This window comes from Ranitomeya imitator, chromosome 2, assembly GCF_032444005.1.
Source record: "Ranitomeya imitator isolate aRanImi1 chromosome 2, aRanImi1.pri, whole genome shotgun sequence".
NCBI classification, from domain to species: domain Eukaryota; kingdom Metazoa; phylum Chordata; class Amphibia; order Anura; family Dendrobatidae; genus Ranitomeya; species Ranitomeya imitator.
In genome coordinates this window covers 464460083-464487620 of record NC_091283.1, presented here as the reverse complement: position 1 = coordinate 464487620, position 27538 = coordinate 464460083, and the positions used below count along the sequence as shown (strand labels likewise).

At 43.3% G+C, this 27538-nt stretch overlaps 1 protein-coding gene across 2 annotated transcripts in view; it reads left to right on the top strand.

Annotated features, from left to right (window-relative positions):
* The window catches only part of LOC138664477 (cadherin-like protein 26), a 170260-nt gene that overhangs the window by 48142 nt on the left and 94580 nt on the right, over positions 1-27538 (top strand). For both annotated transcript variants that reach the window (XM_069751209.1, XM_069751208.1), the window contains exon 2: positions 7365-7439. In XM_069751209.1, coding sequence (XP_069607310.1) covers positions 7365-7439 — 75 coding nt within the window. The remainder of the gene's footprint in view (positions 1-7364; positions 7440-27538) is intronic.

The window sequence follows — 27538 nt, the reverse complement described above, 5'->3', positions numbered from 1 at the left end:
AGAGAAAATCTCCAAAGTACAGACAGCCCCCCACAAATATTAACTGTGAGAGGAGAGGGAAAAAACATACGCAGACATGAAATCAGGATTTAGCATAGGAGGCCATACTAGCTAAATAGAAAGAATAGAACAGAGTACTATGCGGTCAGTATTTAAACACTAGAAAATATCCACCACAGAAAATACAAAACACCACATCTGACTAAAGACATGGAGGGTATATCTGCATCTCCAGAGACACAGCAAGGCTGCAAAAAATACTTCACAGACAAAGCTGGACAAGACAAAACATGAAAATGCACAGAACTATAAGGTCCACAGCAGGTGGACAGCAAAAACAAAGCCAGGACTTATCTTTGAAGAAAAGCACAGCGAACAGGAGAGACCAGAAGGGATGTGAATCCTCCAAAAACAATGGACAACTGGCAGGGACTAAAGAGTCCTGCAAAGCTATATACCCCAGTCAGTTTTGCAATTAGTAGATACACCTGTCCAATCCTGCAGTCCAGGCACAACTGCATTACCCTCTACAACCACCGGAGGGAGCCCAAAAGCTGAATTCGCAACACACCAGGTACATGTCAGGCAGGTATTCCAGATACTCAGGGACAATAAATTTTTTGTTAAACCAGATAAATGCTTCTCGGTTCAGGAGATCGTTTTTCTGGGCTATTTTTTATCTTCCACCAGTTTTTGGACGGATCCAGCAAAAGTCCGGGCATTACTGGATTGGGATCATCCTGAGCACCTAAAGGCCTTACAAAAGGTTATTGGGTTTTGCCAACTACTACTGAAAGTTCATCAAAAACTTTTTGGTAGTGGCCAAATCCCTGACAGATATGACCAGGAAGGGACAGCCTTTTCTAAATGGTCCAGTTCTGTTTTTGACACCTTGAAAAGATGTTTTGCAACAGCGCCAATCCTTATACAGCCTGATTTTACTCAGCCATTTATTGTAGAAGTCGATGAGTGTGAAGTGGGGGTGGGAGCTGTATTATCGCAGGGTGCATCTCCTAGTAAACGGCATCTGTGTGCATATTTTTCTAAGAATCTATCGTGAGAAAAAATATAACCTTGGTAACAGGGAACTCTTGGCAATTAAGTGGGCTTTTGAAGAGTTGCATCATTTTATGGAAGAAGCAGTTAATCTTGTCATGGTAATCACAGATCATAAAATATTTTCTATTTAGAATCAGATTTACTTTTTTGTAACGTATAGGCCAGGGAATAAGAATGTTAAAGCCTTATCCTATTGTTTTCCTGGGGGTGAAGATAATTATGAACCAGTTCCTATACAACAGAAAGGGTGGTTATTGCTGCTATAAGATCTGACCTTGAGAAAGACTTTGTAGAAGCTCAAGGGACACCCCTGCTGCCTGTTCTTTAGGTAAACTGTTCGTACCTATGAATCTCCATATTAAAGTGATAAGTGAACATCATGATATGGTCTTGGCCGGTCACCCAGGTAGTAGAGCCACCATGTATATCCTTACCCAGCATTTTTTGTGTTCTGGGGAGCATCAGGATGTTTGGGAATATGTAGGAGCCTGTAGTGTGTGTGCGCGCTTTCTAAGACCCCTCATATTCGTCTGGCTGGGTTTCGCCAACCATTGGCAATTCCCAGTAGATATTGGACTCATTTATCAGTAGATTTCATTACATATTACAGTTATACAGTTATTTTGGTGGTAGTGTACAGGTTCAGTAAGATGTGCCATTTGAGCTTTCCGTATTACCCAAGAGCCAAGACCTTGGCGCAAATTTTCATCAAAGAGATCATGAAACTACATGGGGTTCCTACCGATATTGTTTCTGACCAGGGGGTGCAATTTATTTCTAAATTTTAAAAAGTCTTTTGCACTCGAGTGGGGATCCATCTGTCCTTTTCCTCAGCCTTGCATCCACAGTATAATAGGCAAACTGAACGTGTTAACCAGAATCTTGAAACTTATCGTAGGTGTTTGTGTCTGAGAATCAGGAGGATTGGGTTACTTAATTACCTCTAGCTGAATTTGAGGTGAACAACCATTGTCATGAGACTACTGGTAAGTCCTTTCTTCAGGGAATTCAGGTTTCATCCTCAGTTCAGCTCTTTTAATAGGAATTATTCCTTGGGAATACCAAAAGAGGAATGGTTTTAATTATCAATTACGTCCGGAGTGGCAAGGGGTTCTTAATAGTTTGAAGAAGATGGGGTGCAAGTATAAGAGTATGGCTGATTGGAGTAGGTTGATAGATCTGGACCTGTGTGTGTTAATAATTTGGTGTGATTGTCCTCAAGAAACATTAAGATAAAAGTCCCCTCTTGGAAACTGGGTCCCGGTTCATCGGTCCTTATAAGATTGTGGCCGTTGTCAATGCGATATCATTACGTCTTGCTTTGCTACCTACTTTTATGATTTATAATGTGTTTCACCAGTCCATGCTAAAAAAATATGTCCTCTGAACCATCACTATCACCTCCATCCCGGTCAATGTTGATGGAAACTTGGAGTTTCAAGTAGCCAAGATTGTGGATTCCCGCTTGGTTCATCGGTCTCCTCAGTATCTGGTACACTGGCTACAGTCCTGAATAGAGAATGTGGGTACCAGCAACTGATGTCCATGCAGTCCTTTCACACAGAAAACCCTGATAGATTTGGCCCTGAGGTTCTGAAGGTCCCTTTTATAAGTAGGGGTACTGTTACAGGTTTTTCTGTGACAGAGAGGGGCCAGGAGACGGCAGCGTCTGATTTCATGTACTCGTGCACTGATTAAAAGCATGTCTCCATCATTTAAATGGTGCAGGTTGGAGTTAAACTGTTTAGCTTAGAGTCTCTGAATCTTTCCTTTTTGGATGATCTCAGTTGTTCAGTGTTGGCCATTCACCTGTCTTATATATACTCTTGTTAGTTTTGCACTGCCTGGCATGGAGTGGAGGTTGTTGTTAGAGGCGTTTGGAGGGTTGACTTGATTGGTGTCTCTTCTATGTGCGATTCCTTATCCTCACCTATTTTGTTTTCCTCCCTTTTCTCCCTGGTAAACTTTCTGTTATCTGTGTATGTTTGGTATTTTCATTTAACCCTGTATGTCCTCCTTTGTCAGTCTGAGTTGTGTATATACACACTTCCCTGGGTGGGGTAGGGGGACAAATATAGGGCTAATTCAGGAGGTTAGCAAAGTACTTAGCCTTGGTGTCTTCACCATCAGAAGTAATCCGGGAAGAAGGGATAGGTAGGGCAACCCTAGCGTTAGGGAAGGAGCCCCTGTCCCGGGTATTTTGACAACATAGTTGTGACAATATCCCAATAACAAGTGCAAATTTTAATAAGCAAGGAATATTTTTACAAACACTATCCAACCATATCCATTTAAGAAGATGCTTTTAACCCTTTAAAGGGAACCTGTCACCGGTTTTGTGATATATCAGCTAAAACTGTCAGCTTATTCATCGCCTGTGTTGCATTCTATAAATACTTACATAAGCCCCTGATCCTCCTGTATGAGCCCCAAAAAATGTTTTTAAGTTCTCCCTTGCTGTATGGTAATCCGGTTAGTCCGGTCTGATGGGCATGGTTTCGGGATTCCACATTCCTCCAGAAATTGTGCTTCACAATCGCACAATATGATTTGCCCTACTGTGGGCAGAGAAGAAAACATAAATGCACATGTGGCTGCAGTAGGTCACAGCATAGTGTGCAGGAGCGAGTCACAATTTCTGTGAGCAGGCATGATGTTTTGCCCGGCAATGTGGATGACACAAGGCCTTATCGACGTCAATCAAAGAAGGAAGACAGTGAGCAGCAGGGGAAAGGATGGAGATGCCTGATACTATGTCCATTAGATCGGACCGACCAGGTTATCATACAGCGTTGAAAAACTTAAAAAGGTTTTTGGGTGGTATACAGAGGGAGTCGTGGGGTTATATAAGCATTTGTGGAATGCAGCACAGGTGCTGAATAAGGTGATAGTTTTAGTTGATATATGACAAAACTGGCGACAGGTTCCTTTTAAAGGCAATTAAATACCTGTACAGATCTAATGTATTATAGCTGTGGGTTTATTACAATTGATTTCAGTATAAACAATCCTTTGTGAACTTCTCAGTCTAGAATCCAGGTTAATATGCTTTTACCTGTACTGATACATTGCAGCAAGTAATCAGAATACAAGAGAAATACTGCTGATTTGTTAGGCTCAGAGAGGATTGAATGGCTAGAACGGATAGATTTGTAACAACGGGTAAATTTTCTCTTTAAAAGATTGCCAGACTGGCAAATATCCTTATGGGCCATGCAAGGCTTCCTGGGAAATGACATATGCAAATTACCTATCCATAAACACATGGTTAGGATTTCTGGTGCCACCTTTTGGAAGTATCAATCCTTGCAGCATGACTTGGTACAGGAAGCACTATCAAACAGCACACAAAAAGGAAAGACTTCCACTAGCAGACAGCTGTTATGGATCGTGCCCCTCGTCAGGCCCAAGGAGCATTAAATGGCGTATGAGTCTCCCTATGCCAATTGTCGGTTTGCTTAAAAACTTTACCCCTACAAATCCTTCGAAGACTTCCCACCTGGTCAACCAGTCTTCTATTTTATACTGATGACCGGAAAGAATCCTGATACAGCTGTTTGTAAATGAAAGTATTTTTCTTTTGGGGTAAGATGTAGGTTTGGTTTTATATTTTGTGTTATGTCAAGGTCTTTAAAGGGTTAGAATTGATTTTTAGGATTCCAACTTTCACTAGGTGGCACTTGATCTCTAGGAGTCCCTGATCTCTTTCTCCATGAAGAGGATATTTGCATTATTGATTGGGGTAATGTTAAAAGGACCTGGCACTTTTTAAAAAATATGATTTTAATACCATCTAAAAATCCCTGAGATCCCCTGAGATTACAGAGATATTGAAACTGTTTTCTCTTGTAGTTCAGTATGTGAAATTTCTGCTGTGCAGTCCAACCAGGTATTCTTTCAGAGTCTGCTCTGGGGGCGTGTGCTTTCATCCTTCCCTCGCAGATGCAGCCAATGACAGCTCAGCAGGTGATCCAGCTACTACTGAGCTTCGACTGGCATCATCTGGGAGGGAGGGGTGAACGCACACGCCCCCGGGGAAGACTCTAAATGAATGCCCAGTTGGACTGTAAAGCAAAAGTTTTGCTTAAGGAAAAAATGATGGAATTTCTCTGCAATTAACTGACACAGCACAAAAGGAAAATAGCAGCAGAATCAGGGGTGCTCAGGGAGTTTTTTCATAAGGTATTACCATTTTTGTTTAACAAGTGACTAGTCCTTTTTAAAGAAAAATGACGGGAGGTATCACTTATGTGCTGCTGAGATGAAATCCTTAAAATCAAATCATTTATTTGAACAGGTTTACAAGTTAAAGCGTTTGTCTCGATGAAGAGGTCCTGCGTGACCTCAAAATGTGTTGACTTGTAAACCTGTTCCAATAAATGATTTGATTTTAAGGATTTCATCTCAGCAGCAGATAAGGGATACCCACCATTGTTTTCCTCATACCAGTGGTCGTACTCTCGACCGCTTTCTGTGCATCAGATGTTACATGTCGTTCATGTGTTGCCATTAAGCAACTCAGCAAGGTGAGTGTATCTTACTTTTTCACAAACACCCTATTTTCGTTGGATAAGACCCTATTGCACTTTTATTCTTCCCAGTTTTATTCATATTTTGGTCCTCTTTAACTAATTTCTGAGCTAACTTCCTTAGTCAAAGATGGTACATGTTGGATCCTTTGATGAACATGATAGGAATGGCCCTAGCTCAGCAGACAGCAATTCCATTGACAGCATGAACCTATGCAGAACGTACCTCTTTGAAGGCACTGTTATATTAGTACTGAATTAACAGGGTTTGTTGGCCACTTTTGCACTGGCCTTTTTGGATCTGAAGGTGGTGTTTGTATTTGAGGGGTAGATATGCCCAACAAGTGCTGTTCCCTTTTCACCTAGGAAAGGATGAAGGGGTTGTGTGATCAAACGATCATATCAATGAGAAAGTAGAGGGTTAGAGTATGGCACAGGAATACACTGTGGCACATTTGTTCTGTGGTTGTTTGGGGCAGGCTTGTCTGTGATCAATAAAGGGATTGTACAGGATTAGGAAAACATGACTTCATTCTTCCTGGAACAACACCATACTTTTCCATAGGTTGGACAGGCCTAGTATTGCAGTTCGGATTTAATAAAGAAACAAAATTTTGCCACAATACCACACTATCAGTGGATAGTTGTAGCACTGTTTTTGTAAGAAAACAGCCATGTTTTCTGCTAAACCCCTTTAACTGAGCTTTGTCTTTGACTTGAGTGAACTTGAAGGTTCACGCTTGAAGGTGCACGCTTGTACTGAACCAATTCTTTAGTTATACCTTAGAAATGTGAGCTGAAAACACAATTTTTAATATGTGGTAACATCTCAGAAAATCGGAATACTGAGGTGGAACAAAAAATGTGGGCTTTGTAGTGACTGTATAAATAACAATGAACCCGAACGGCCATGGGTGGCTGTCACTAGCGAGAATCAAGCTACAGAGCCTCAAAAACCTGACAGCAGAAGCAGTGACTAAAACCTACTCTATGGTTTTACTACTCCGGGTCACCTGTCTATGGTGTGCAGAAGATGACATTTTCACCAACCTGTTCATGTCTCGCAGATATCTTCATAAGAGATTCATGACCCTTTTTGAAATGTGACCCGCTTCAGCAATTGTTGGGTCACACCTGTTCCTGCATTATTGTATTGTCTCTGAAAAGACCCCTGTACATAGAAGAGATTGGCGATCCCCCAGGGTGGTGGGGGGAAGCCTTCACAATTTGCTATATTACAAGGATTGACAATCTTTGCCTCTTCAGCTGCTTCCAAACTATTTCTCCAAGCATACTGATTTCAAGATAAAAGCATAATAAGCAAATACCCTTCAGTACATAATCACCAATAGTGCATGAAAATAATTTAGGGCACTAAGTTAAAAGAATTTTGATAAATAATGTAATAGCCGACCCACCACGCCACGGTGACCCTATTCAGGACGGTCCTAACCCCTAGTATTAAACCTTATCATTTGTCAAGTGACATGCATATGAATAAGGGCTGAGAAGCGCTGAATCCGGCTAGTAGACACACAGCCATGGAGGGCCACCTGAATATAATGTCCAGCTCAAAGAAAAAAAAGGCCACACCTTTATATGCATATAGTGCATAATACTGAAAAAACCTAAAGAATATTGGGAGTTGTAGTATTGCAATAGTTCGAAACTCATGGGTTGTAGACCAGAGCAGTTATAATGATTATTCATCCCTAACTTTACCAGGTAAAATATGCTTTATGTAGGGCTCACTGTTACACATTTTTGTCATTTTAGACACTTCTGGTGGTGCTGTCAAGTGTTTGCCAATGTGAATCTTCTTCAAGGACTATAAGGAATATCATCAATAAGGTAAGAAAAATTTCAGTGGAGACACATTTTACAATTTGTATATAGATATAGTCTACATAGAAAGTTGAGTCATTTGGTAAAGGTATTATATTACTTATACTGTATTAATTCTGAGTTACATCCTGTATTATACTCCAGAGCTGCACTCACTATCCTGCTGGAGGGGTCACTGTGTACATACATTACATTACTTATCCTGTACTGATCCAGAGTTACATCCTGTATTATACTCCAGAGCTGCACTCACTATTCTGCTGGTGGAGTCACTGTGTACATACATTACATTACTTATCCTGTACTGATCCTGAGTTACATCCTGTATTATATTCTAGAGCAGCACTCACTATTACGCTGGTGCAGTCACTGTGCACATACATTACATTACTTATCCTGTACTGATCCTGAGTTACATCTTGTATTATACTCCAGTGCTGTACTCACAATTCTGCTGGTGGAGTACATACACTACATATCCTGTACTGATCCTGAGTTACATCCTCTATACTCTAGAGCTGCACTCACTATTCTGCTGGTGGAGTCACTGTGCGCACACATTACATTACTTATCCTGTATTATACTCCAGAGCTGTACTCACTATTCTGCTGGTGGAGTCACTGAGTACATACACTACATTACTTATCCTGTACTGATCCTGAGTTACATCCTGTATTATACTCCAGAGCTGCACTCACTATTCTGCTGGTGGAGTCACTGTGTACATACATTACATTACTTATCCTGTACTGATTTAGACATATACAGCTCTGGCAAAAATTTAGAGACCACCACATCAAAACCCTGTCATGGGCAGCCCAATCTCCAGACCTGAACCCCAGTGAAAACCTCTGGAATGTAATCATGAGGATGATGGATAGTCACAAGCCATCAAACAAAGAAGGACTGCTTACATTTTTGTGCCAAAAGCAGTGTGAAAGACTAGTGGAAAGCATGCCATACTCCTACTCATAAATGGCTCTTATCAAGTATACCATCAGATAACAATAGTGACTACAAAGTGCACAGATAAAGAAACCAGCTGCGAAACGCGCGTCGAGGTGAGGGAACGCCACCACGATTTCTAGAAGGTATATTGGGCTCTTTCTATTTTCTATATACTTATGGTCTTTATACTTATAGCCCTCCACACGGTTTGGTATATGGCATTATGTCATTGGGTTAAGTTAGACTTTTTGGTGTTATTATTATAATATAATTATGACTTGAAATTAAATACCTTAAACCTCTTTTCATGTCCTCTGTGAATTTCTCATATGGTATGGCTATATACCTGCTATCTCCACATTTTTTGACTCTGTATCTTGATCTTACAAGATGCATAGATTTTACATAGATTTGAATATTAGTGATTTGCATTCTTGGACGAAAATAATAATGACCATCACTCCAAATCAATGACTCAACTTTGTATGCAGATTATATCTAGAGGAGAGAAGATGGAATGTACTCATTACTTAATTGTACAATGCCATTCAAAGTCTAGAACTCAGAGCAAAATCGATTCCTAGGCTTGTGAAGTCACCAAGACTTATCGGACGTCACCTGAGTTTTTGTCTATTTTACGCCATTAATACCCGGTCAATGACTGCAGTGCCCCAATACTCTGATTTCTCTGAATAGCAGCAATGTATGGATACTCTGTGTTATTACAGGGGGTTGTGAGGAAAGAGGGTGCGGGGGTTCCTAAATGAGTGACAGCCGAAGTGAACAATAAGCATGAAGGATGGAAAGGTATCAGCCAATAGGAAATGGGTTGAGCTAAGCTTCTTTACAATCTGTGCAGTCTATGACATGTGGGGGATGTAGAGACGACTTCAGGAATGCCCTGTTACTGTCTTGCGCTGGACACCTGAGGGCTGAGTTGTACAGTGATTATGGATAACAAGTGACTAGCACACTCCAAGAGATTGTGATGCAAAATAAAGGGGTTTATTACATACAAAGTCACAAACGTTTCGGTCAACTCTTGACCTTCATCAGTGTGCTAGAAAGAAAATTATATACAGAACAAAAAATATATATTAACAAAATAGGACATAGTGATAACAAAACAACAGAAGTATATACATCACGAGAACAAAAAGTCATAAGACGTAAAGAGATATACAATCATGGAGTACAATCAGCAAAACCGCGTCTATGTTAGAGTAAAGCTGCAGATTGTTGTATGTGCAAGGAACCACAAGAATAGAACATAAGTACCAGTGTGGGACTAGAAAAATATATACAGTGGCAAGGCAAGGAGAAGACTAGAGTAGTATGGCAGTGGAGCGAGGGTGGGGGAAGGGGTGGGTATAGTAAATGATAGGAGACCTACCTAAGTACACCTGTATGTATGGATGAGCCCCAATATGGAGTACAATAAATTGCATCTATAGAGAATGGAAATATAATAATGACCTATACAGCTGTAGTGTCGTTACAGTGTGCTATGTGAGACTAAACGTAGTACTAGCATGAGGGTAGATACCAATTAGATAGTTCTGGTAGCTTGAACCAGATAAGGTAGCAGGGAAAAGTCTATAGAGGAGAATATGCTGAGTAAAACAGGGGGTATATATCGGTAGAAAATTTATAATTTAATATAGTAGAGTGCCAACTGACTACGACAGGGGTACATACCCGGTAAGATGGATAGGCCAAAGGAAGGAACCTTACGGCTGAAAAACTAGAACGCCGATCTATAAGGGTAAAAAGTATATATACGTAAGCCGAACGGCTGCTGGGAAGGCCTGACACATGGGCAATAGGTGGGACTAGTATAGGTAAAACCTGATCCAAAGAACTTACCAGCGCACAGAAAGTATAAGTCTCCGCGGAGTCCACCGCAAGGAGGAGTGTGTGGTAATGTGCCTAGTTAAGCTATAAATAGAGAATGAAAAGGCGCGCAGTAGCAGCCGGAATGTGGTCCGGAAAAGGGGCGGGGCGGTGATGACGCCGGTGTCAGCTGGCCACAGGGGGCGGTAACATGTGCGTTCCACAGTGGAAAAAGAAGATGGAGGTGCGTTCCAGAGAAGAAAGCGGTGATGACGCCGGTGTCAGCTGGCCATAAGGGGCGGTAACATGTGCGATCCATAGAGGAGAATGAAGATGGAGGTGCGTTCCAGAAGAGAAAGCGGTGAATCGCTGTGCGGGTGGCCGTGGAGTGTCACAGACAGCAGAAGCATGGAATCAAAATGGACGGTTCTTTGAAAACAAAACTATAATTAGTATATGATGGTACTAGGGCCACACATGGTACATAATAAAGAAACCAAAATTGCTAAAGGCATATCATAGTGTAGAAATATGTACATATAAATGCAGTAACTCTACCAAAAGGCATGACTACTACAAATCCCAAAATTTGGTTACATGCTAAACATAAATGTACTATTACTAAAAAAAACCACACTGCTTAATATCATGTCTATATGAGACAAGGGGGTAAAGACCCCTCTGGGTAAAATAATGCCCATGGTATAACAGAGAATGATGTCAGGGATAGAATCCCAAAGTACGTATGAAAAGACCTGGTATAAGGACATCATGTATGGTTCCCAACATGTAAAATTCTTCTATTCCAGGGGAACGGCTGTAAAGTTATAAATGATGGTGAAAACAAGTTGCATGATAAATAGCAGAGACACATGTATCATCCGGCTCTCAAAATGACACTAATTACATAAAGGACATTAATTCATAGTCCCTGTTAAGTCCTCTAGGGGTGAGGGTATTGAGCTCATGGATCCAGTATGCCTCCCTACGTTTAAGCATAGAGATGCGATCCCCGCCGCGTCTAGGTGGTGTAACTTGTTCTATGATTTGAAATTTTAATTGTGACAAATTATGACCCTTTTCAATAAAGTGTGATGGAAGGGGAAGCAAAAGGTTCTTACACCGGATAGTGGATTTGTGCTTAGATATCCGTGATTTAACCGGTTGGGTGGTCTCACCTACGTACAACAAACCGCAGGGGCATTTAATAAGATATACTGCAAAATTGGTATTGCACGTGAAGAAGCCGTTAACTTGATATCTTTTCCCAGTATGTGGATGGTGAATGCTATTGCCCTTAATAACATTATTGCACTGGTTACAGCTGAGACAAGGAAAAGTACCCGTTTTTGGATTACTCGAGAATCGCTGGGATGACCCAGGGTGTGTAGGGCCTATGTCGGCACGAACCAGATTGTCCTTAATGTTGCGAGGTCGTTTAAAACACGGAAGAAAAGGGTTTTGGAACTCTTTCACCATGGGGAATGCTGTTTGGAGAATATGCCAATGTTGGCGCATGGTTTTGTGTAGTCTGTATGCCGTGGGATGGTATTGGTGCACAAATGGGATACGTGACATAGCAGAATCTCTTTCCCTTGTGGTATCGTTGGGATTAATGGTATCCAGGACACGAGGGGGATACCCTCTCTCTCGGAATTTGGACTTCATCTCTGATGTCCTCTGTACTCTGATAATGGGATCAGAGACGATTTTGTTGACTCTATGTAGCTGTGATTTAGGGATGGATTTTTTCATATTTCTAGGATGGAAACTGTCATAGTGCAACAAACTGTTACGGTCCGTGGGTTTGGAGTATAGATCTGTTGAAAGATTACCATTGGTGTCCTTAATGATTAAGGTGTCTAGGAAGCTAATTTGGTAAGGATCATGTGTCATGGTGAAGTCCAATCCGGGCCACGATGTTCTAAGGAATTGAAAAAAATCTTGTAAAGAGTCAAGACCACCCCTCCAGATACAGAAGACATCGTCTATATAGCGCTTCCATGTCAAGACATGGTTCTGGAAGAGTTCATGGGCATATATAGATGTGTTTTCGAAATGGGCCATATAGGCATTCGCGTAAGGAGGTGCCACATTCAAGCCCATAGCTGAGCCCCGTATCTGGAGATAGTAGGTATCTTCAAACAGGAAAAAATTGTTGTGAAGAACAATAGACAAAAGGTCACTGCATAGGTCAATAAGATCAGGATCCATATCACTAGTGGAGAGAAGCCAACGGGTAGATTGTATACCATTTGTGTGGGGTATTGACGTATACAAATCTTTAACGTCGAAAGAGACTAAGAGGCTGTCCGGAGGGATGGGTGTAATGCTCTTAACGATTTCAAGGAACGCTCCGGTATCTAGTAAAAATGAACTGGTATTCCTGATAAGAGGTGTCAGGATTTTCTCCAGATAGATGGAGATAGGGGCCAAAATGGAGTCTGTGGACGCTATAATAGGTCTGTCGGGTGGATTTTGTAGACTCTTATGTATCTTAGGTAGGATGTAAAAAACTGGTGTGATAGGATGTTTTTTGTTAGGAACTCTCGTGTTTTACAATCAAGAATACCACGGGACTGAAAATTTTCTAAAGTTGTCTGAATGGTATTTTGAATATTAGTTGTGGGGTTGTGAGGAAGTTTTTTATATGTGGTCATGTCACTGAGTTGGCGGTATATCTCATTCCTATAGAAAAGTTTATCCATAACCACTATAGCTCCTCCCTAATCCGCTGGTTTGATGATAATACTTTCCTCCTGCTGTAGGGATTTCAGGGCTTGGCGCTCAATTGTTGAAAGATTGGAGGGGTAATGGATCTTACCTTTATCGATATCATTACGTAATTTTTGGAAAGAACTATCAACAAATTGGATAAAAGTCTCTAGGGGGTGTGATCCTTTCGGTGGCTGATATGTACTTTTGTCTCTCAGACCAAGGCTAGCTGCTGTGATCCCTATAGATGGAGGGGTTTGTGAGCTGGAGGGTACCAACTGGTCAGTATTAGAGAAGTGTACTTTCAACCTTAGAGATCTATAAAACTTTTGTAAGTCCATGTCCATTTGAAATGTATTGTGTCTGTAGCTAGGACAGAAGGATAGGCCTTTTTGTAAGGCGCTATATTCAGCCACTCCTAGGGATTTAGAGGAAATATTCACAACTAATGGTTGTATACCTGTGACCGTGTTACTCTCGTGAAGTCCATGTTTTGTGGTCCAGTGGAGCCCCCGTCTAGTCCTCTTCTTTTCCCCTGTCGTTTTGGTCGGTCTAAAAAAGGACCTGGGTAGGGGTATCTGGCTGGTCGCTCTGGGTCCGAATCGGAGGTAGTGTAGTCCATGGATGAGCGATATCCATCCTGTCTGGAGGGCTTTCTGATTGTGGATTTGTCTTGCCATTGATAAACTCTATTTTGTTCGTAGTCCTCAAGGTCCCTCTGAAACTTAGTTCTCTTCTTGAGTTCAATGTCACGACGATGTTGGGTAATGTTGGACTCAATCTTCTTTTTGAGGGCGTTGAAATCGTCCACCGATAAAGTTGAGGAGAGTTGATTTTCGATACTTTTGATTTGTTCTTGGGTTGTAGAAATCTCCTTGTGTAAATGTTCTAATGTGAGAACCATAAGATCAAAAGAGCATTTATTCAGTATAAGTTCAAACTTGGTACAAAATTCTATTGAATTACTAAAAAGGGTGGGACGCAGTGCAACTCTTAAGCCCCGAGGAATCCTCTGGGCTTTAAGATACTCAGTTAGAGTGGCCCCGTGCAATTCAAGATTAGTGCAGCGTCGAAGTTCGCGCTCCCAATCCCTGCCCCTTGTTTCGCAGGGGGGGATCTTAAGGAAGTCGCTCGGGATCTTAGATAAGGCGATGATGTTGGATGTCTCCTCCGGATTGTATGAGAACGTTAGGGCTGACATGACAATATCAGCGTGCTGAACATACGGGAAAATATAGTGATATAGAAGAAGCAAAGCACAGCCGAGAAGGGAGGTGCACAGTCAATAGGTGCCCAAACCTTGACGTATAGATAACAAGTGACTAGCACACTCCAAGAGATTGTGATGCAAAATAAAGGGGTTTATTACATACAAAGTCACAAACGTTTCGGTCAACTCTTGACCTTCATCAGTGTGCTAGAAAGAAAATTATATACAGAACAAAAAATATATATTAACAAAACTGGGAGTGTAACAAAATAGGACATAGTGATAACAAAACAACAGAAGTATATACATCACGAGAACAAAAAGTCATAAGACGTAAAGAGATATACAATCATGGAGTACAATCAGCAAAACCGCGTCTATGTTAGAGTAAAGCTGCAGATTGTTGTATGTGCAAGGAACCACAAGAATAGAACATAAGTACCAGTGTGGGACTAGAAAAATATATACAGTGGCAAGGCAAGGAGAAGACTAGAGTAGTATGGCAGTGGAGCGAGGGTGGGGGAAGGGGTGGGTATAGTAAATGATAGGAGACCTACCTAAGTACACCTGTATGTATGGATGAGCCCCAATATGGAGTACAATAAATTGCATCTATAGAGAATGGAAATATAATAATGACCTATACAGCTGTAGTGTCGTTACAGTGTGCTATGTGAGACTAAACGTAGTACTAGCATGAGGGTACATACCAATTAGATAGTTCTGGTAGCTTGAACCAGATAAGGTAGCAGGGAAAAGTCTATAGAGGAGAATATGCTGAGTAAAACAGGGGGTATATATCGGTAGAAAATTTATAATTTAATATAGTAGAGTGCCAACTGACTACGACAGGGGTACATACCCGGTAAGATGGATAGGCCAAAGGAAGGAACCCTACGGCTGAAAAACTAGAACGCCGATCTATAAGGGTAAAAAGTATATATACGTAAGCCGAACGGCTGCTGGGAAGGCCTGACACATGGGCAATAGGTGGGACTAGTATAGGTAAAACCTGATCCAAAGAACTTACCAGCGCACAGAAAGTATAAGTCTCCGCGGAGTCCACCGCAAGGAGGAGTGTGTGGTAATGTGCCTAGTTAAGCTATAAATAGAGAATGAAAAGGCGCGCAGTAGCAGCCGGAATGTGGTCCGGAAAAGGGGCGGGGCGGTGATGACGCCGGTGTCAGCTGGCCACAGGGGGCGGTAACATGTGCGTTCCACAGTGGAAAAAGAAGATGGAGGTGCGTTCCAGAGAAGAAAGCGGTGATGACGCCGGTGTCAGCTGGCCATAAGGGGCGGTAACATGTGCGATCCATAGAGGAGAATGAAGATGGAGGTGCGTTCCAGAAGAGAAAGCGGTGAATCGCTGTGCGGGTGGCCGTGGAGTGTCACAGGCAGCAGAAGCATGGAATCAAAATGGACGGTTCTTTGAAAACAAAACTATAATTAGTATATGATGGTACTAGGGCCACACATGGTACATAATAAAGAAACCAAAATTGCTAAAGGCATATCATAGTGTAGAAATATGTACATATAAATGCAGTAACTCTACCAAAAGGCATGACTACTACAAATCCCAAAATTTGGTTACATGCTAAACATAAATGTACTATTACTAAAAAAACCACACTGCTTAATATCATGTCTATATGAGACAAGGGGGTAAAGACCCCTCTGGGTAAAATAATGCCCATGGTATAACAGAGAATGATGTCAGGGATAGAATCCCAAAGTACGTATGAAAAGACCTGGTATAAGGACATCATGTATGGTTCCCAACATGTAAAATTCTTCTGTTCCAGGGGAACGGCTGTAAAGTTATAAATGATGGTGAAAACAAGTTGCATGATAAATAGCAGAGACACATGTATCATCCGGCTCTCAAAATGACACTAATTACATAAAGGACATTAATTCATAGTCCCTGTTAAGTCCTCTAGGGGTGAGGGTATTGAGCTCATGGATCCAGTATGCCTCCCTACGTTTAAGCATAGAGATGCGATCCCCGCCACGTCTAGGTGGTGTAACTTGTTCTATGATTTGAAATTTTAATTGTGACAAATTATGACCCTTTTCAATAAAGTGTGATGGAAGGGGAAGCAAAAGATTCTTACACCGGATAGTGGATTTGTGCTTAGATATCCGTGATTTAACCGGTTGGGTGGTCTCACCTACGTACAACAAACCGCAGGGGCATTTAATAAGATATACTGCAAAATTGGTATTGCACGTGAAGAAGCCGTTAACTTGATATCTTTTCCCAGTATGTGGATGGTGAATGCTATTGCCCTTAATAACATTATTGCACTGGTTACAGCTGAGACAAGGAAAAGTACCCGTTTTTGGATTACTCAAGAATCGCTGGGATGACCCAGGGTGTGTAGGGCCTATGTCGGCACGAACCAGATTGTCCTTAATGTTGCGAGGTCGTTTAAAACACGGAAGAAAAGGGTTTTGGAACTCTTTCACCATGGTGAATGCTGTTTGGAGAATATGCCAATGTTGGCGGATGGTTTTGTGTAGTCTGTATGCCGCGGGATGGTATTGGTGCACAAATGGGATACGTGACATAGCAGAATCTCTTTCCCTTGTGGTATCGTTGGGATTAACGGTATCCAGGAAACGAGGGGGATACCCTCTCTCTCGGAATTTGGACTTCATCTCTGATGTCCTCTGTACTCTGATAATGGGATCAGAGACGATTTTGTTGACTCTATGTAGCTGTGATTTAGGGATGGATTTTTTCATATTTCTAGGATGGAAACTGTCATAGTGCAACAAACTGTTACGGTCCGTGGGTTTGGAGTATAGATCTGTTGAAAGATTACCATTGGTGTCCTTAATGATTAAGGTGTCTAGGAAGCTAATTTGGTAAGGATCATGTGTCATGGTGAAGTCCAATCCGGGCCACGATGTTCTAAGGAATTGAAAAAAATCTTGTAAAGAGTCAAGACCACCCCTCCAGATACAGAAGACATCGTCTATATAGCGCTTCTATGTCAAGACATGGTTCTGGAAGAGTTCATGGGCATATATAGATGTGTTTTCGAAATGGGCCATATAGGCATTCGCGTAAGGAGGTGCCACATTCGAGCCCATAGCTGAGCCCCGTATCTGGAGATAGTAGGTATCTTCAAACAGGAAAAAATTGTTGTGAAGAACAATAGACAAAAGGTCACTGCATAGGTCAATAAGATCAGGATCCATATCACTAGTGGAGAGAAGCCAACGGGTAGATTGTATACCATTTGTGTGGGGTATTGACGTATACAAATCTTTAACGTCGAAAGAGACTAAGAGGCTGTCTGGAGGGATGGGTGTAATGCTCTTAACGATTTCAAGGAACGCTCCGGTATCTAGTAAAAATGAACTGGTATTCCTGATAAGAGGTGTCAGGATTGTCTACAGATAGATGGATATAGGGGCCAAAATGGAGTCTGTGGACGCTACAATAGGTCTACCGGGTGGATTTTGTAGACTCTTATGTATCTTAGGTGGGATGTAAAAAACTGGTGTGATAGGATGTTTTTTTGTTAGGAACTCTCGTGTTTTACAATCAAGAATACCACGGGACTGAAAATTTTCTAAAGTTGTCTGAATGGTATTTTGAATATTAGTTGTGGGGTTGTGAGGAAGTTTTTTATATGTGGTCGTGTCACTGAGTTGGCGGTATATCTCATTCCTATAGAGAAGTTTATCCATAACCACTATAGCTCCTCCCTTATCCGCTGGTTTGATGATAATACTTTCCTCCTGCTGTAGGGATTTCCTAGGCTTGTGAAGTCACCCAGACTTATCGGACGTCACCTGAGTTTTTGTCTATTTTACGCCATTAATACCCGGTCAATGACTGCAGTGCCCCAATACTCTGATTTCTCTGAATAGCAGCAATGTATGGATACTCTGTGTTATTACAGGGGGTTGTGAGGAAAGAGGGTGCGGGGGTTCCTAAATGAGTGACAGCCGAAGTGAACAATAAGCATGAAGGATGGAAAGGTATCAGCCAATAGGAAATGGGTTGAGCTAAGCTTCCTTACAATCTGTGCAGTCTATGACATGTGGGGGATGTAGAGACGACTTCAGGAATGCCCTGTTACTGTCTTGCGCTGGACACCTGAGGGCTGAGTTGTACAGTGATTATGGGCTCTTTTTGGAGATCTGGATCACTTGGTTCCACTCAGTTAAAAGAATGGCTCTTTTGGATCCCAAATGAATCCCTAATAAATATGTGTTCACCCCAGATAAACACAGTTTTAAGATAAAACCCCGCCCACCCGTGGCCAAAATCTTCCCCATACCTGCAGCCAGCCAATGAAATCACTGCGTGGGCCGGGTTTTGGCTGGGTAGGCCGAGGTTTTGCTGAACAGTATCATTTTACTCTCAGTGAGAACCATTCAGAGACTTTGATTGGCTCTCACAGGAAAGTCGGCTCTTGACTGCAGTATTGTAGAAGATTCCCTCTGACTGCCACCTTACTATCATCCAGGTACAGACTGGGACTGAAATTCAGTCCTGGCATTTGAAATCACACAGGCCCATGCTGTCCCCATCCCCAAGCACCTGATGAGATATATATGACTAACATTACCTTGCATGGAGGAAAGTTAGATTTACTACAAGACCAATATTTCTAATGACACCTCCGTCACAACTCTTAACAGTATGGGTGTCTTGAGAACACTGATTCTGTTAATAACGTAGCAGACACGGTGGCCCACAACCAGATGGGCCCTGCTGTCATCCAGCCATTTCACAACATGACCCAACTTCCACGTATCCTGACCCGATAAACACTCGTACCTCCTTTCTTTGGATTAATTGGCCAAATAGGCCTTTTATTATACAATCATTACAACAATAAATAACTTGTCAGTATGGAGGTTCTTGGAGCTCCAAAACATGGCAAAAACCAATCTACTATATAATTGTCTAAGGGTCACTTCCGTCTTTCTGTCTGTCTGTCTTTCTGTCTGTCACTGATATTCATTGGTCGCGGCCTCTGTCTGTCATGGAAATGCAAGTCACTGATTGGTCGTGGCAAAACAGCCACGACCAATCAACGACCGGCACAGTCCGGTGGAAAAATGGCCGCTCCTTCCTCCCCGCAGTCAGTGCCCGCTCCATAATCCCCTCCAGTCAGCCCTCACACAGGGTTAATGCCAGCGTTAATGGACCACGGTGTAACACACTCCATTAATGCAGCTATTAACCCCGTGTGACCAACTTTTTACTATTGATGTTGCGTATGCAGCATCAATAGTCAAAAGAGCTAATGTTAAAAATAGTAAAAAAATAAAAAATCATTATATACTATCTATATCTTCCGCCGCCTTTCTCGCTCCTCGCGACGCTCCGGTGACCGCCCCATGCAAGCGGCAGGCTCCGGTGGCAAGGATGGTATGCGAGAAGGACCTGCCATGACGTCACAGTCATGTGACCGCGACGTCATCACAGGTCCTGCACCCATACCAACCCTGGGACAGGAAGCTGCCGCACGCACCGCACACAGGGCCAGGACTTCAACGCCCTTTCGGAAGGTGAGTATATGTTTATTTTTTATTTTAAGTCTGTATACTATGTGGCTCTGTGCTGTATACTCCGTCGCTGTGCAATATACTACGTGGCTGGGCAATATACTACGTGACTGGGCAATATACTACGTTGCTGGGCAATATACTACGTGGCTGGGCAATATACTATGTGGCTGGGCAATATACTACGTGACTGGGCAATATACTACGTGACTGGGCAATATACTACGTAGCTGGGCAATATACTACGTGGCTGGGCAATATACTACGTGGCTGGGCAATATACTACGTGACTGGGCAATATACTACGTGGCTGGACAATATACTACGTGGACATGCATATTCTAGAATACCCGATGCGTTAGAATCGGGCCACTATCTAGTAAATAATAATGAACCATCCAGCATTTCCCCCAGATGCGACTCGGGGGGCTCCTTTGTTGCCAGAAAACCTTTTCCATAACACCGACTTCCAGGGACCCCATCCTGAAGAGTCCCAAAATTAGCCAGGCAATTAATCAAAATAAAAATATAAAGGGCAGCTTACCATCCACCCGATGTACCACAGTTTTGCTACCAACTCCAAGAACCCCCTCACCACCACTCGTCGAAATGACCCAACAAGACCCCCATCCACCAGTTTCCATAATTCAACTTTACTTGAACCCCCAAAGGGCGGGACCTTTGCTCTTGGTGCCTTGTGATGAATAATAGCCCTCACCCAATCTCAGATAATATACAGGCTTGCTCTATTATCCACACCCCCACTTCTCCCAACCCCCTTAAACTTTGGAGCCCATGTTTCTTTTACCTTTATTCATTTAACCCATGCTAGCTCTACACAGCTGAGTCATGGGTCTGGTCTGGGCTTCGTTTACACTGGATTGTCTTGATACTGTCATGCAGCTGTGTTGTAATATGTGGGTGCTGGAAGGCATACAGCTGATCATGCAGGTTAGATCGTTCAGCTGACAGCTATCTTTCCCAACTCTCCCCTAGGCAGGTGCGCTCTACTCTGTCAAGCGCTCTTGTGTTTTCTATAAGAGAGCTGCTGCCAGATTCATCTATCAGAGTCTTATCTCTCACTGAACAAAAGATCCACAGGGAAGAGTCTGGAGCACCCCTATAGACATTAGACTGTCAGCAGATCCTGCCAAAATACATGAGTTTGGTCAACTTTTATTTAATGTGTATCAGGACTTTTAAGGGGTTGTCCAGGTTTGTGATGAAAGTCTGCAGTCACCGTGTGTGCACCTTGTACTGTCAGGATTCTCCAGTGTCGGCGACAAGAGTGAGTTTCAGGTGACCGCAGTATACATACAACTGGTCACATTTCAACTACAGTAGATGTTCGTGGCTTCACTCAATTCATTTGTAAGTCTAGTCAGAATGTAGCCAGAAATAAGCATATTGGATACTTGCAGTCACATGTCCTCTCGTTCTTGTCGCAGTGCACGCGCTGGGAGGATTCAGTAAGATGCAGTCACATAAAGTGACTGCAAACTTTCATCCCAAACCTGGACAACACTTTTAAGTAGAAAGAAGCATGAGACAGCAGGAACGCTAGTGACAGGAGCAGCGTAAGTTTATGTGTGTAACAGCAGGGAGGCTTGTGACAGAAGGAGCAGCATATGAAGATATGTGACTGCAGGAAGGTTACTGACAGTGGTTGGAAAAAAGCGAGGTGTATGACAGCAGCAGGACCTGTTGTGATAGGCAATTCAGTATCACAATGGACATAGCGGTCAGAGCACATACAGTGATCTGACAATAACCCAAAGTCATAGAACGAGCTCTGAGACGTGGGAACTCTGCAGACCGCAATCCCTAATCCTCTCCAAACAACACTAGAGGCAGCCGTGGATTGCACCTAACTCTGCCTATGCAACTAGGCACAGCCTGAGAAACTAACTAGCCTGAAGATAGAAAATAAGCCTACCTTGCCTCAGAGAAATACCCCAAAGGAAAAGGCAGCCCCCCACATATAATGACTGTGAGTAAAGATGAAAAGACAAACGTAGGGATGAAATAGATTCAGCAAAGTGAGGCCCGACTTACTGAACAGACTGAGGATAGGAAAGGTTGCTTTGCGGTCAGCACAAAAACCTACAAAAAGACCATGCAGAGGGCGCAAAAAGACCCTCCGCACCGACTCACGGTGCGGAGGCGCTCCCTCTGCGTCCCAGAGCTTCCAGCAAGCAAGACAACAATAAAAATAGCAAGCTGGACAGAAAAATAGCAAACCAAAGAAAAACTAGCAGGAACTTAGCTTCTGCTGGGAAGACAGGTCACAAGAAGGATCTACACAAAACCCTAAAGAAAACCACGCAAAGGGGGCAAAAAGACCCTCCGTACCGAACTAACGGCACGGAGGTACACCCTTTGCGTCCCAGAGCTTCCAGCAAAACAAATAGACAAGCTGGACAGAAAAAATAGCAAACAAATAGCAAAGAAGAACTTAGCTATGCAGAGCAGCAGGCCACAGGAATGATCCAGGGAAAAACAAGTCCAACACTGGAACATTGACAGGAAGCCAGGATCAAAGCATTAGGTGGAGTTAAGTAGAGAAGCACCTAACGACCTCACCAGATCACCTGAGGGAGGAAACTCAGAAGCCGCAGTACCACTTTCCTCCACAAACGGAAGCTCCCAGAGAGAATCAGCCGAAGTACCACTTGTGACCACAGGAGGGAGCTCTGCCACAGAATTCACAACAGTACCCCCTTCTTGAGGAGGGGTCACCGAACCCTCACCAGAGCCCCCAGGCCGACCAAGATGAGCCACATGAAAGGCACGAACAAGATCGGGAGCATGGACATCAGAGGCAAAAACCCAGGAATTATCTTCCTGAGCATAACCCTTCCATTTAACCAGATACTGGAGTTTCCGTCTTGAAACACGAGAATCCAAAATCTTCTCCACAATATACTCCAATTCGCCCTCCACCAAAACCGGGGCAGGAGGGTCAACAGATGGAACCATAGGTGCCACGTATCTCCGCAACAATGACCTATGGAATACGTTATGTATGGAAAAAGAATCTGGGAGGGTCAGACGAAAAGACACAGGATTAAGAACCTCAGAAATCCTATACGGACCAATGAAACGAGGTTTAAACTTAGGAGAGGAAACCTTCATAGGAATATGACGAGAAGATAACCAAACCAGATCCCCAACACGAAGTCGGGGACCCACACGGCGTCTGCGATTAGCGAAACGTTGAGCCTTCTCCTGGGACAAGGTCAAATTGTCCACTACATGAGTCCAAATCTGCTGCAACCTGTCCACCACAGTGTCCACACCAGGACAGTCCGAAGACTCAACCTGTCCTGAAGAGAAACGAGGATGGAACCCAGAATTGCAGAAAAATGGCGAAACCAAGGTAGCCGAGCTGGCCCGATTATTAAGGGAGAACTCAGCCAAAGGCAAAAAGGACACCCAGTCATCCTGATCAGCAGAAACAAAGCATCTCAGATAAGTTTCCAAGGTCTGATTGGTTCGTTCGGTCTGGCCATTATTCTGAGGATGGAAAGCCGAGGAAAAAGACAAGTCAATGCCCATCCTACCACAAAAGGCTCGCCAAAACCTCGAAACAAACTGGGAACCTCTGTCAGAAACGATATTCTCTGGAATGCCATGTAAACGAACCACATGCTGGAAGAACAATGGCACCAAATCAGAGGAGGAAGGCAATTTAGACAAGGGTACCAGATGGACCATCTTAGAAAAGCAATCACAGACCTCCCAAATGACTGACATCTTTTGAGAAACGGGAAGATCTGAAATAAAATCCATAGAGATATGTGTCCAAGGCCTCTTCGGGACCGGCAAGGGCAAAAGCAACCCACTGGCACGAGAACAGCAGGGCTTAGCTCGAGCACAAATCCCACAGGACTGCACAAAAGTAAGCACATCCCGCGACAGAGATGGCCACCAAAAGGATCTAGCCACTAACTCTCTGGTACCAAAGATTCCAGGATGACCAGCCAACACCGAACAATGAACCTCAGAGATAACTTTATTCGTCCACCTATCAGGGACAAACAGTTTCTCCGCTGGACAACGATCAGGTTTATTAGCCTGAAATTTTTGCAGCACCCGCCGCAAATCAGGGGAGATGGCAGACACAATTACTCCTTCCTTGAGGATACCTGCCGGCTCAGACAAACCCGGAGAGTCGGGCACAAAACTCCTAGACAGAGCATCCGCCTTCACATTTTTAGAGCCCGGAAGGTACGAAATCACAAAGTCAAAACGGGCAAAAAACAGCGACCAACGAGCCTGTCTAGGATTCAAACGCTTAGCAGACTCAAGATAAGTCAAGTTCTTATGATCAGTCAATACCACCACGCGATGCTTAGCTCCTTCAAGCCAATGACGCCACTCCTCGAATGCCCACTTCATGGCCAGCAACTCTCGGTTGCCCACATCATAATTTCGCTCAGCAGACGAAAACTTCCTGGAAAAAAAAGCGCATGGTTTCATCACTGAGCAATCAGAACCTCTCTGCGACAAAACAGCCCCTGCTCCAATCTCAGAAGCATCAACCTCGACCTGGAACGGAAGAGAAACATCTGGCTGACACAACACAGGGGCAGAAGAAAAACGACGCTTCAACTCCTGAAAAGCCTCCACAGCAGCAGAAGACCAATTGACCACATCAGCACCCTTCTTGGTCAAATCGGTCAATGGTTTGGCAATACTAGAAAAATTGCAGATGAAGCGACGATAAAAATTAGCAAAGCCCAGGAACTTTTGCAGACTTTTCAGAGATGTCGGCTGAGTCCAATCATGGATGGCTTGGACCTTAACAGGATCCATCTCAATAGTAGAAAGGGAAAAGATGAACCCCAAAAATGAAACCTTCTGCACACCAAAGAGACACTTTGATCCCTTCACAAACAAAGAATTAGCACGCAGGACCTGAAAAACCGTTCTGACCTGCTTCACATGAGACTCCCAATCATCCGAGAAGATCAAAATGTCATCCAAGTACACAATCAGGAATTTATCCAGGTACTCTCGGAAGATGTCATGCATAAAGGACTGAAACACTGATGGAGCATTGGCAAGTCCGAATGGCATCACTAGATACTCAAAATGACCCTCGGGCGTATTAAATGCAGTTTTCCATTCATCGCCTCGCCTGATTCGCACCAGATTATACGCACCACGAAGATCTATCTTGGTGAAACAACTAGCCCCCTTAATCTGAGCAAACAAATCAGATAACAATGGCAAGGGGTACTGAAATTTAACCGTGATCTTATTTAGAAGGCGGTAATCTATACAAGGTCTCAGCGAACCATCCTTCTTGGCTACAAAAAAGAACCCTGCTCCTAATGGCGACGATGACGGGCGAATATGCCCCTTCTCCAGGGATTCCTTCACATAACTGCGCATAGCGGCGTGCTCAGGCACGGATAAATTAAACAGTCGACCTTTTGGGAATTTACTACCAGGAATCAAATCGATAGCACAATCACAATCCCTATGCGGAGGTAGGGTATCGGACTTGGGCTCATCAAATACATCCCGGTAATCAGACAAGAACTCTGGAACCTCAGAAGGGGTGGATGACGAAATTGACAGAAATGGAACATCACCATGTACCCCCTGACAACCCCAGCTGGACACCGACATGGATTTCCAATCTAATACTGGATTATGGGCTTGTAGCCATGGCAACCCCAACACGACCACATCATGCAGATTATGCAATACCAGAAAGCGAATAACCTCCTGATGTGCAGGAGCCATGCACATGGTCAGCTGGGTCCAGTATTGAGGCTTATTCTTGGCCAAAGGCGTAGCATCAATTCCTCTCAAGGGAATAGGACACTGCAAGGGCTCCAAGAAAAACCCACAACGCCTAGCATACTCCAAGTCCATCAAATTCAGGGCAGCGCCTGAATCCACAAATGCCATGACAGAATACGATGACAAAGAGCAGATCAAGGTAACGGACAGAAGAAATTTTGACTGTACTGTACCAATGGTGGCAGACCTAGCGAACCGCTTAGTGCGCTTAGGACAATCAGAGATAGCATGAGTGGAATCACCACAGTAGAAACACAGCCCATTCAGACGTCTGTGTTCTTGCCGTTCAACTCTGGTCAAAGTCCTATCACACTGCATAGGCTCAGGTTTAAGCTCAGGTAATACCGCCAAATGGTGCACAGATTTACGCTCACGCAAGCGTCGACCGATCTGAATGGCCAAAGACATAGACTCATTCAAACCAGCAGGCATAGGAAATCCCACCATGACATCCTTAAGGGCTTCAGAGAGACCTTTTCTGAAAATAGCTGCGAGCGCACCTTCATTCCATTGAGTGAGCTTGGACCACTTTCTAAATTTCTGACAATATACCTCTATCTCATCCTGAGCCTGACAAAGAGCCAGCAAATTTTTTTCTGCCTGATCCACTGAATTAGGCTCATCGTACAGCAACCCAAGCGCCAGGAAAAATGCATCAATATTACTCAATGCAGGATCTCCTGACGCAAGAGAAAACGCCCAGTCCTGAGGGTCGCCACGCAAAAAAGAAATGACGATCCTAACCTGTTGAACTGGGTCACCAGAGGAGCGAGGTTTCAAAGCCAGAAATAGTTTACAATTATTTTTGAAACTCAGAAATTTAGTTCTATCTCCAAAAAACAAATCTGGAATAGGAATTCTCGGTTCTAGCAAAGAATTCTGAACCACAAAATCTTGAATATTTTGAACTCTTGCCGTGAGCTGATCCACACATGAAGACAGACCTTTAATGTCCATTGCTACACCTGTGTCCTGAACCACCCAAATGTCTAGGGGAAAAAAAAGGCAAAACACAGTGCAAAGAAAAAAAAAAATGGTCTCAGAACTTCTTTTTTCCCTCTATTGAGAATCATTAGCACTTTCGGCTTCCTGTACTGTTGTGATAGGCAATTCAGTATCACAATGGACATAGCGGTCAGAGCACATACAGTGATCTGACAATAACCCAAAATCATAGTACGAGCTCTGAGACGTGGGAACTCTGCAGACCGCAATCCCTAATCCTCTCCAAACAACACTAGAGGCAGCCGTGGATTGCGCCTAACTCTACCTATGCAACTCGGCACAGCCTGAGAAACTAACTAGCCTGAAGATAGAAAATAAGCCTACCTTGCCTCAGAGAAATACCCCAAAGGAAAAGACAGCCCCCCACATATAATGACTGTGAGTAAAGGTGAAAAGACAAACGTAGGGATGAAATAGATTCAGCAAAGTGAGGCCCGACTTTCTTAACAGAACGAGGATAGGAAAGATAACTTTGCGGTCTACACAAAACCCTAAAGAAAACCACGCAAAGGGGGCAAAAAGACCCTCCGTACCGAACTAACGGCACGGAGGTACACCCTTTGCGTCCCAGAGCTTCCAGCAAAACAAATAGACAAGCTGGACAGAAAAAATAGCAAACAAATAGCAAAGAAGAACTTAGCTATGCAGAGCAGCAGGCCACAGGAATGATCCAGGGAAAAACAAGTCCAACACTGGAACATTGACAGGAAGCCAGGATCAAAGCATTAGGTGGAGTTAAGTAGAGAAGCACCTAACGACCTCACCAGATCACCTGAGGGAGGAAACTCAGAAGCCGCAGTACCACTTTCCTCCACAAACGGAAGCTCCCAGAGAGAATCAGCCGAAGTACCACTTGTGACCACAGGAGGGAGCTCTGCCACAGAATTCACAACAAGGACCGTCTACGCACTTGGACTTCCTGGGGATTTCCCATTTTTCAGATTCCCTTAAACAGTCACCATTGTGGATCTCATGGTCTGCTACCCCTGATATTGATTAGCTGGGCCTTTTCTATAAGCCCTTTCTCTCAAAAAGGTC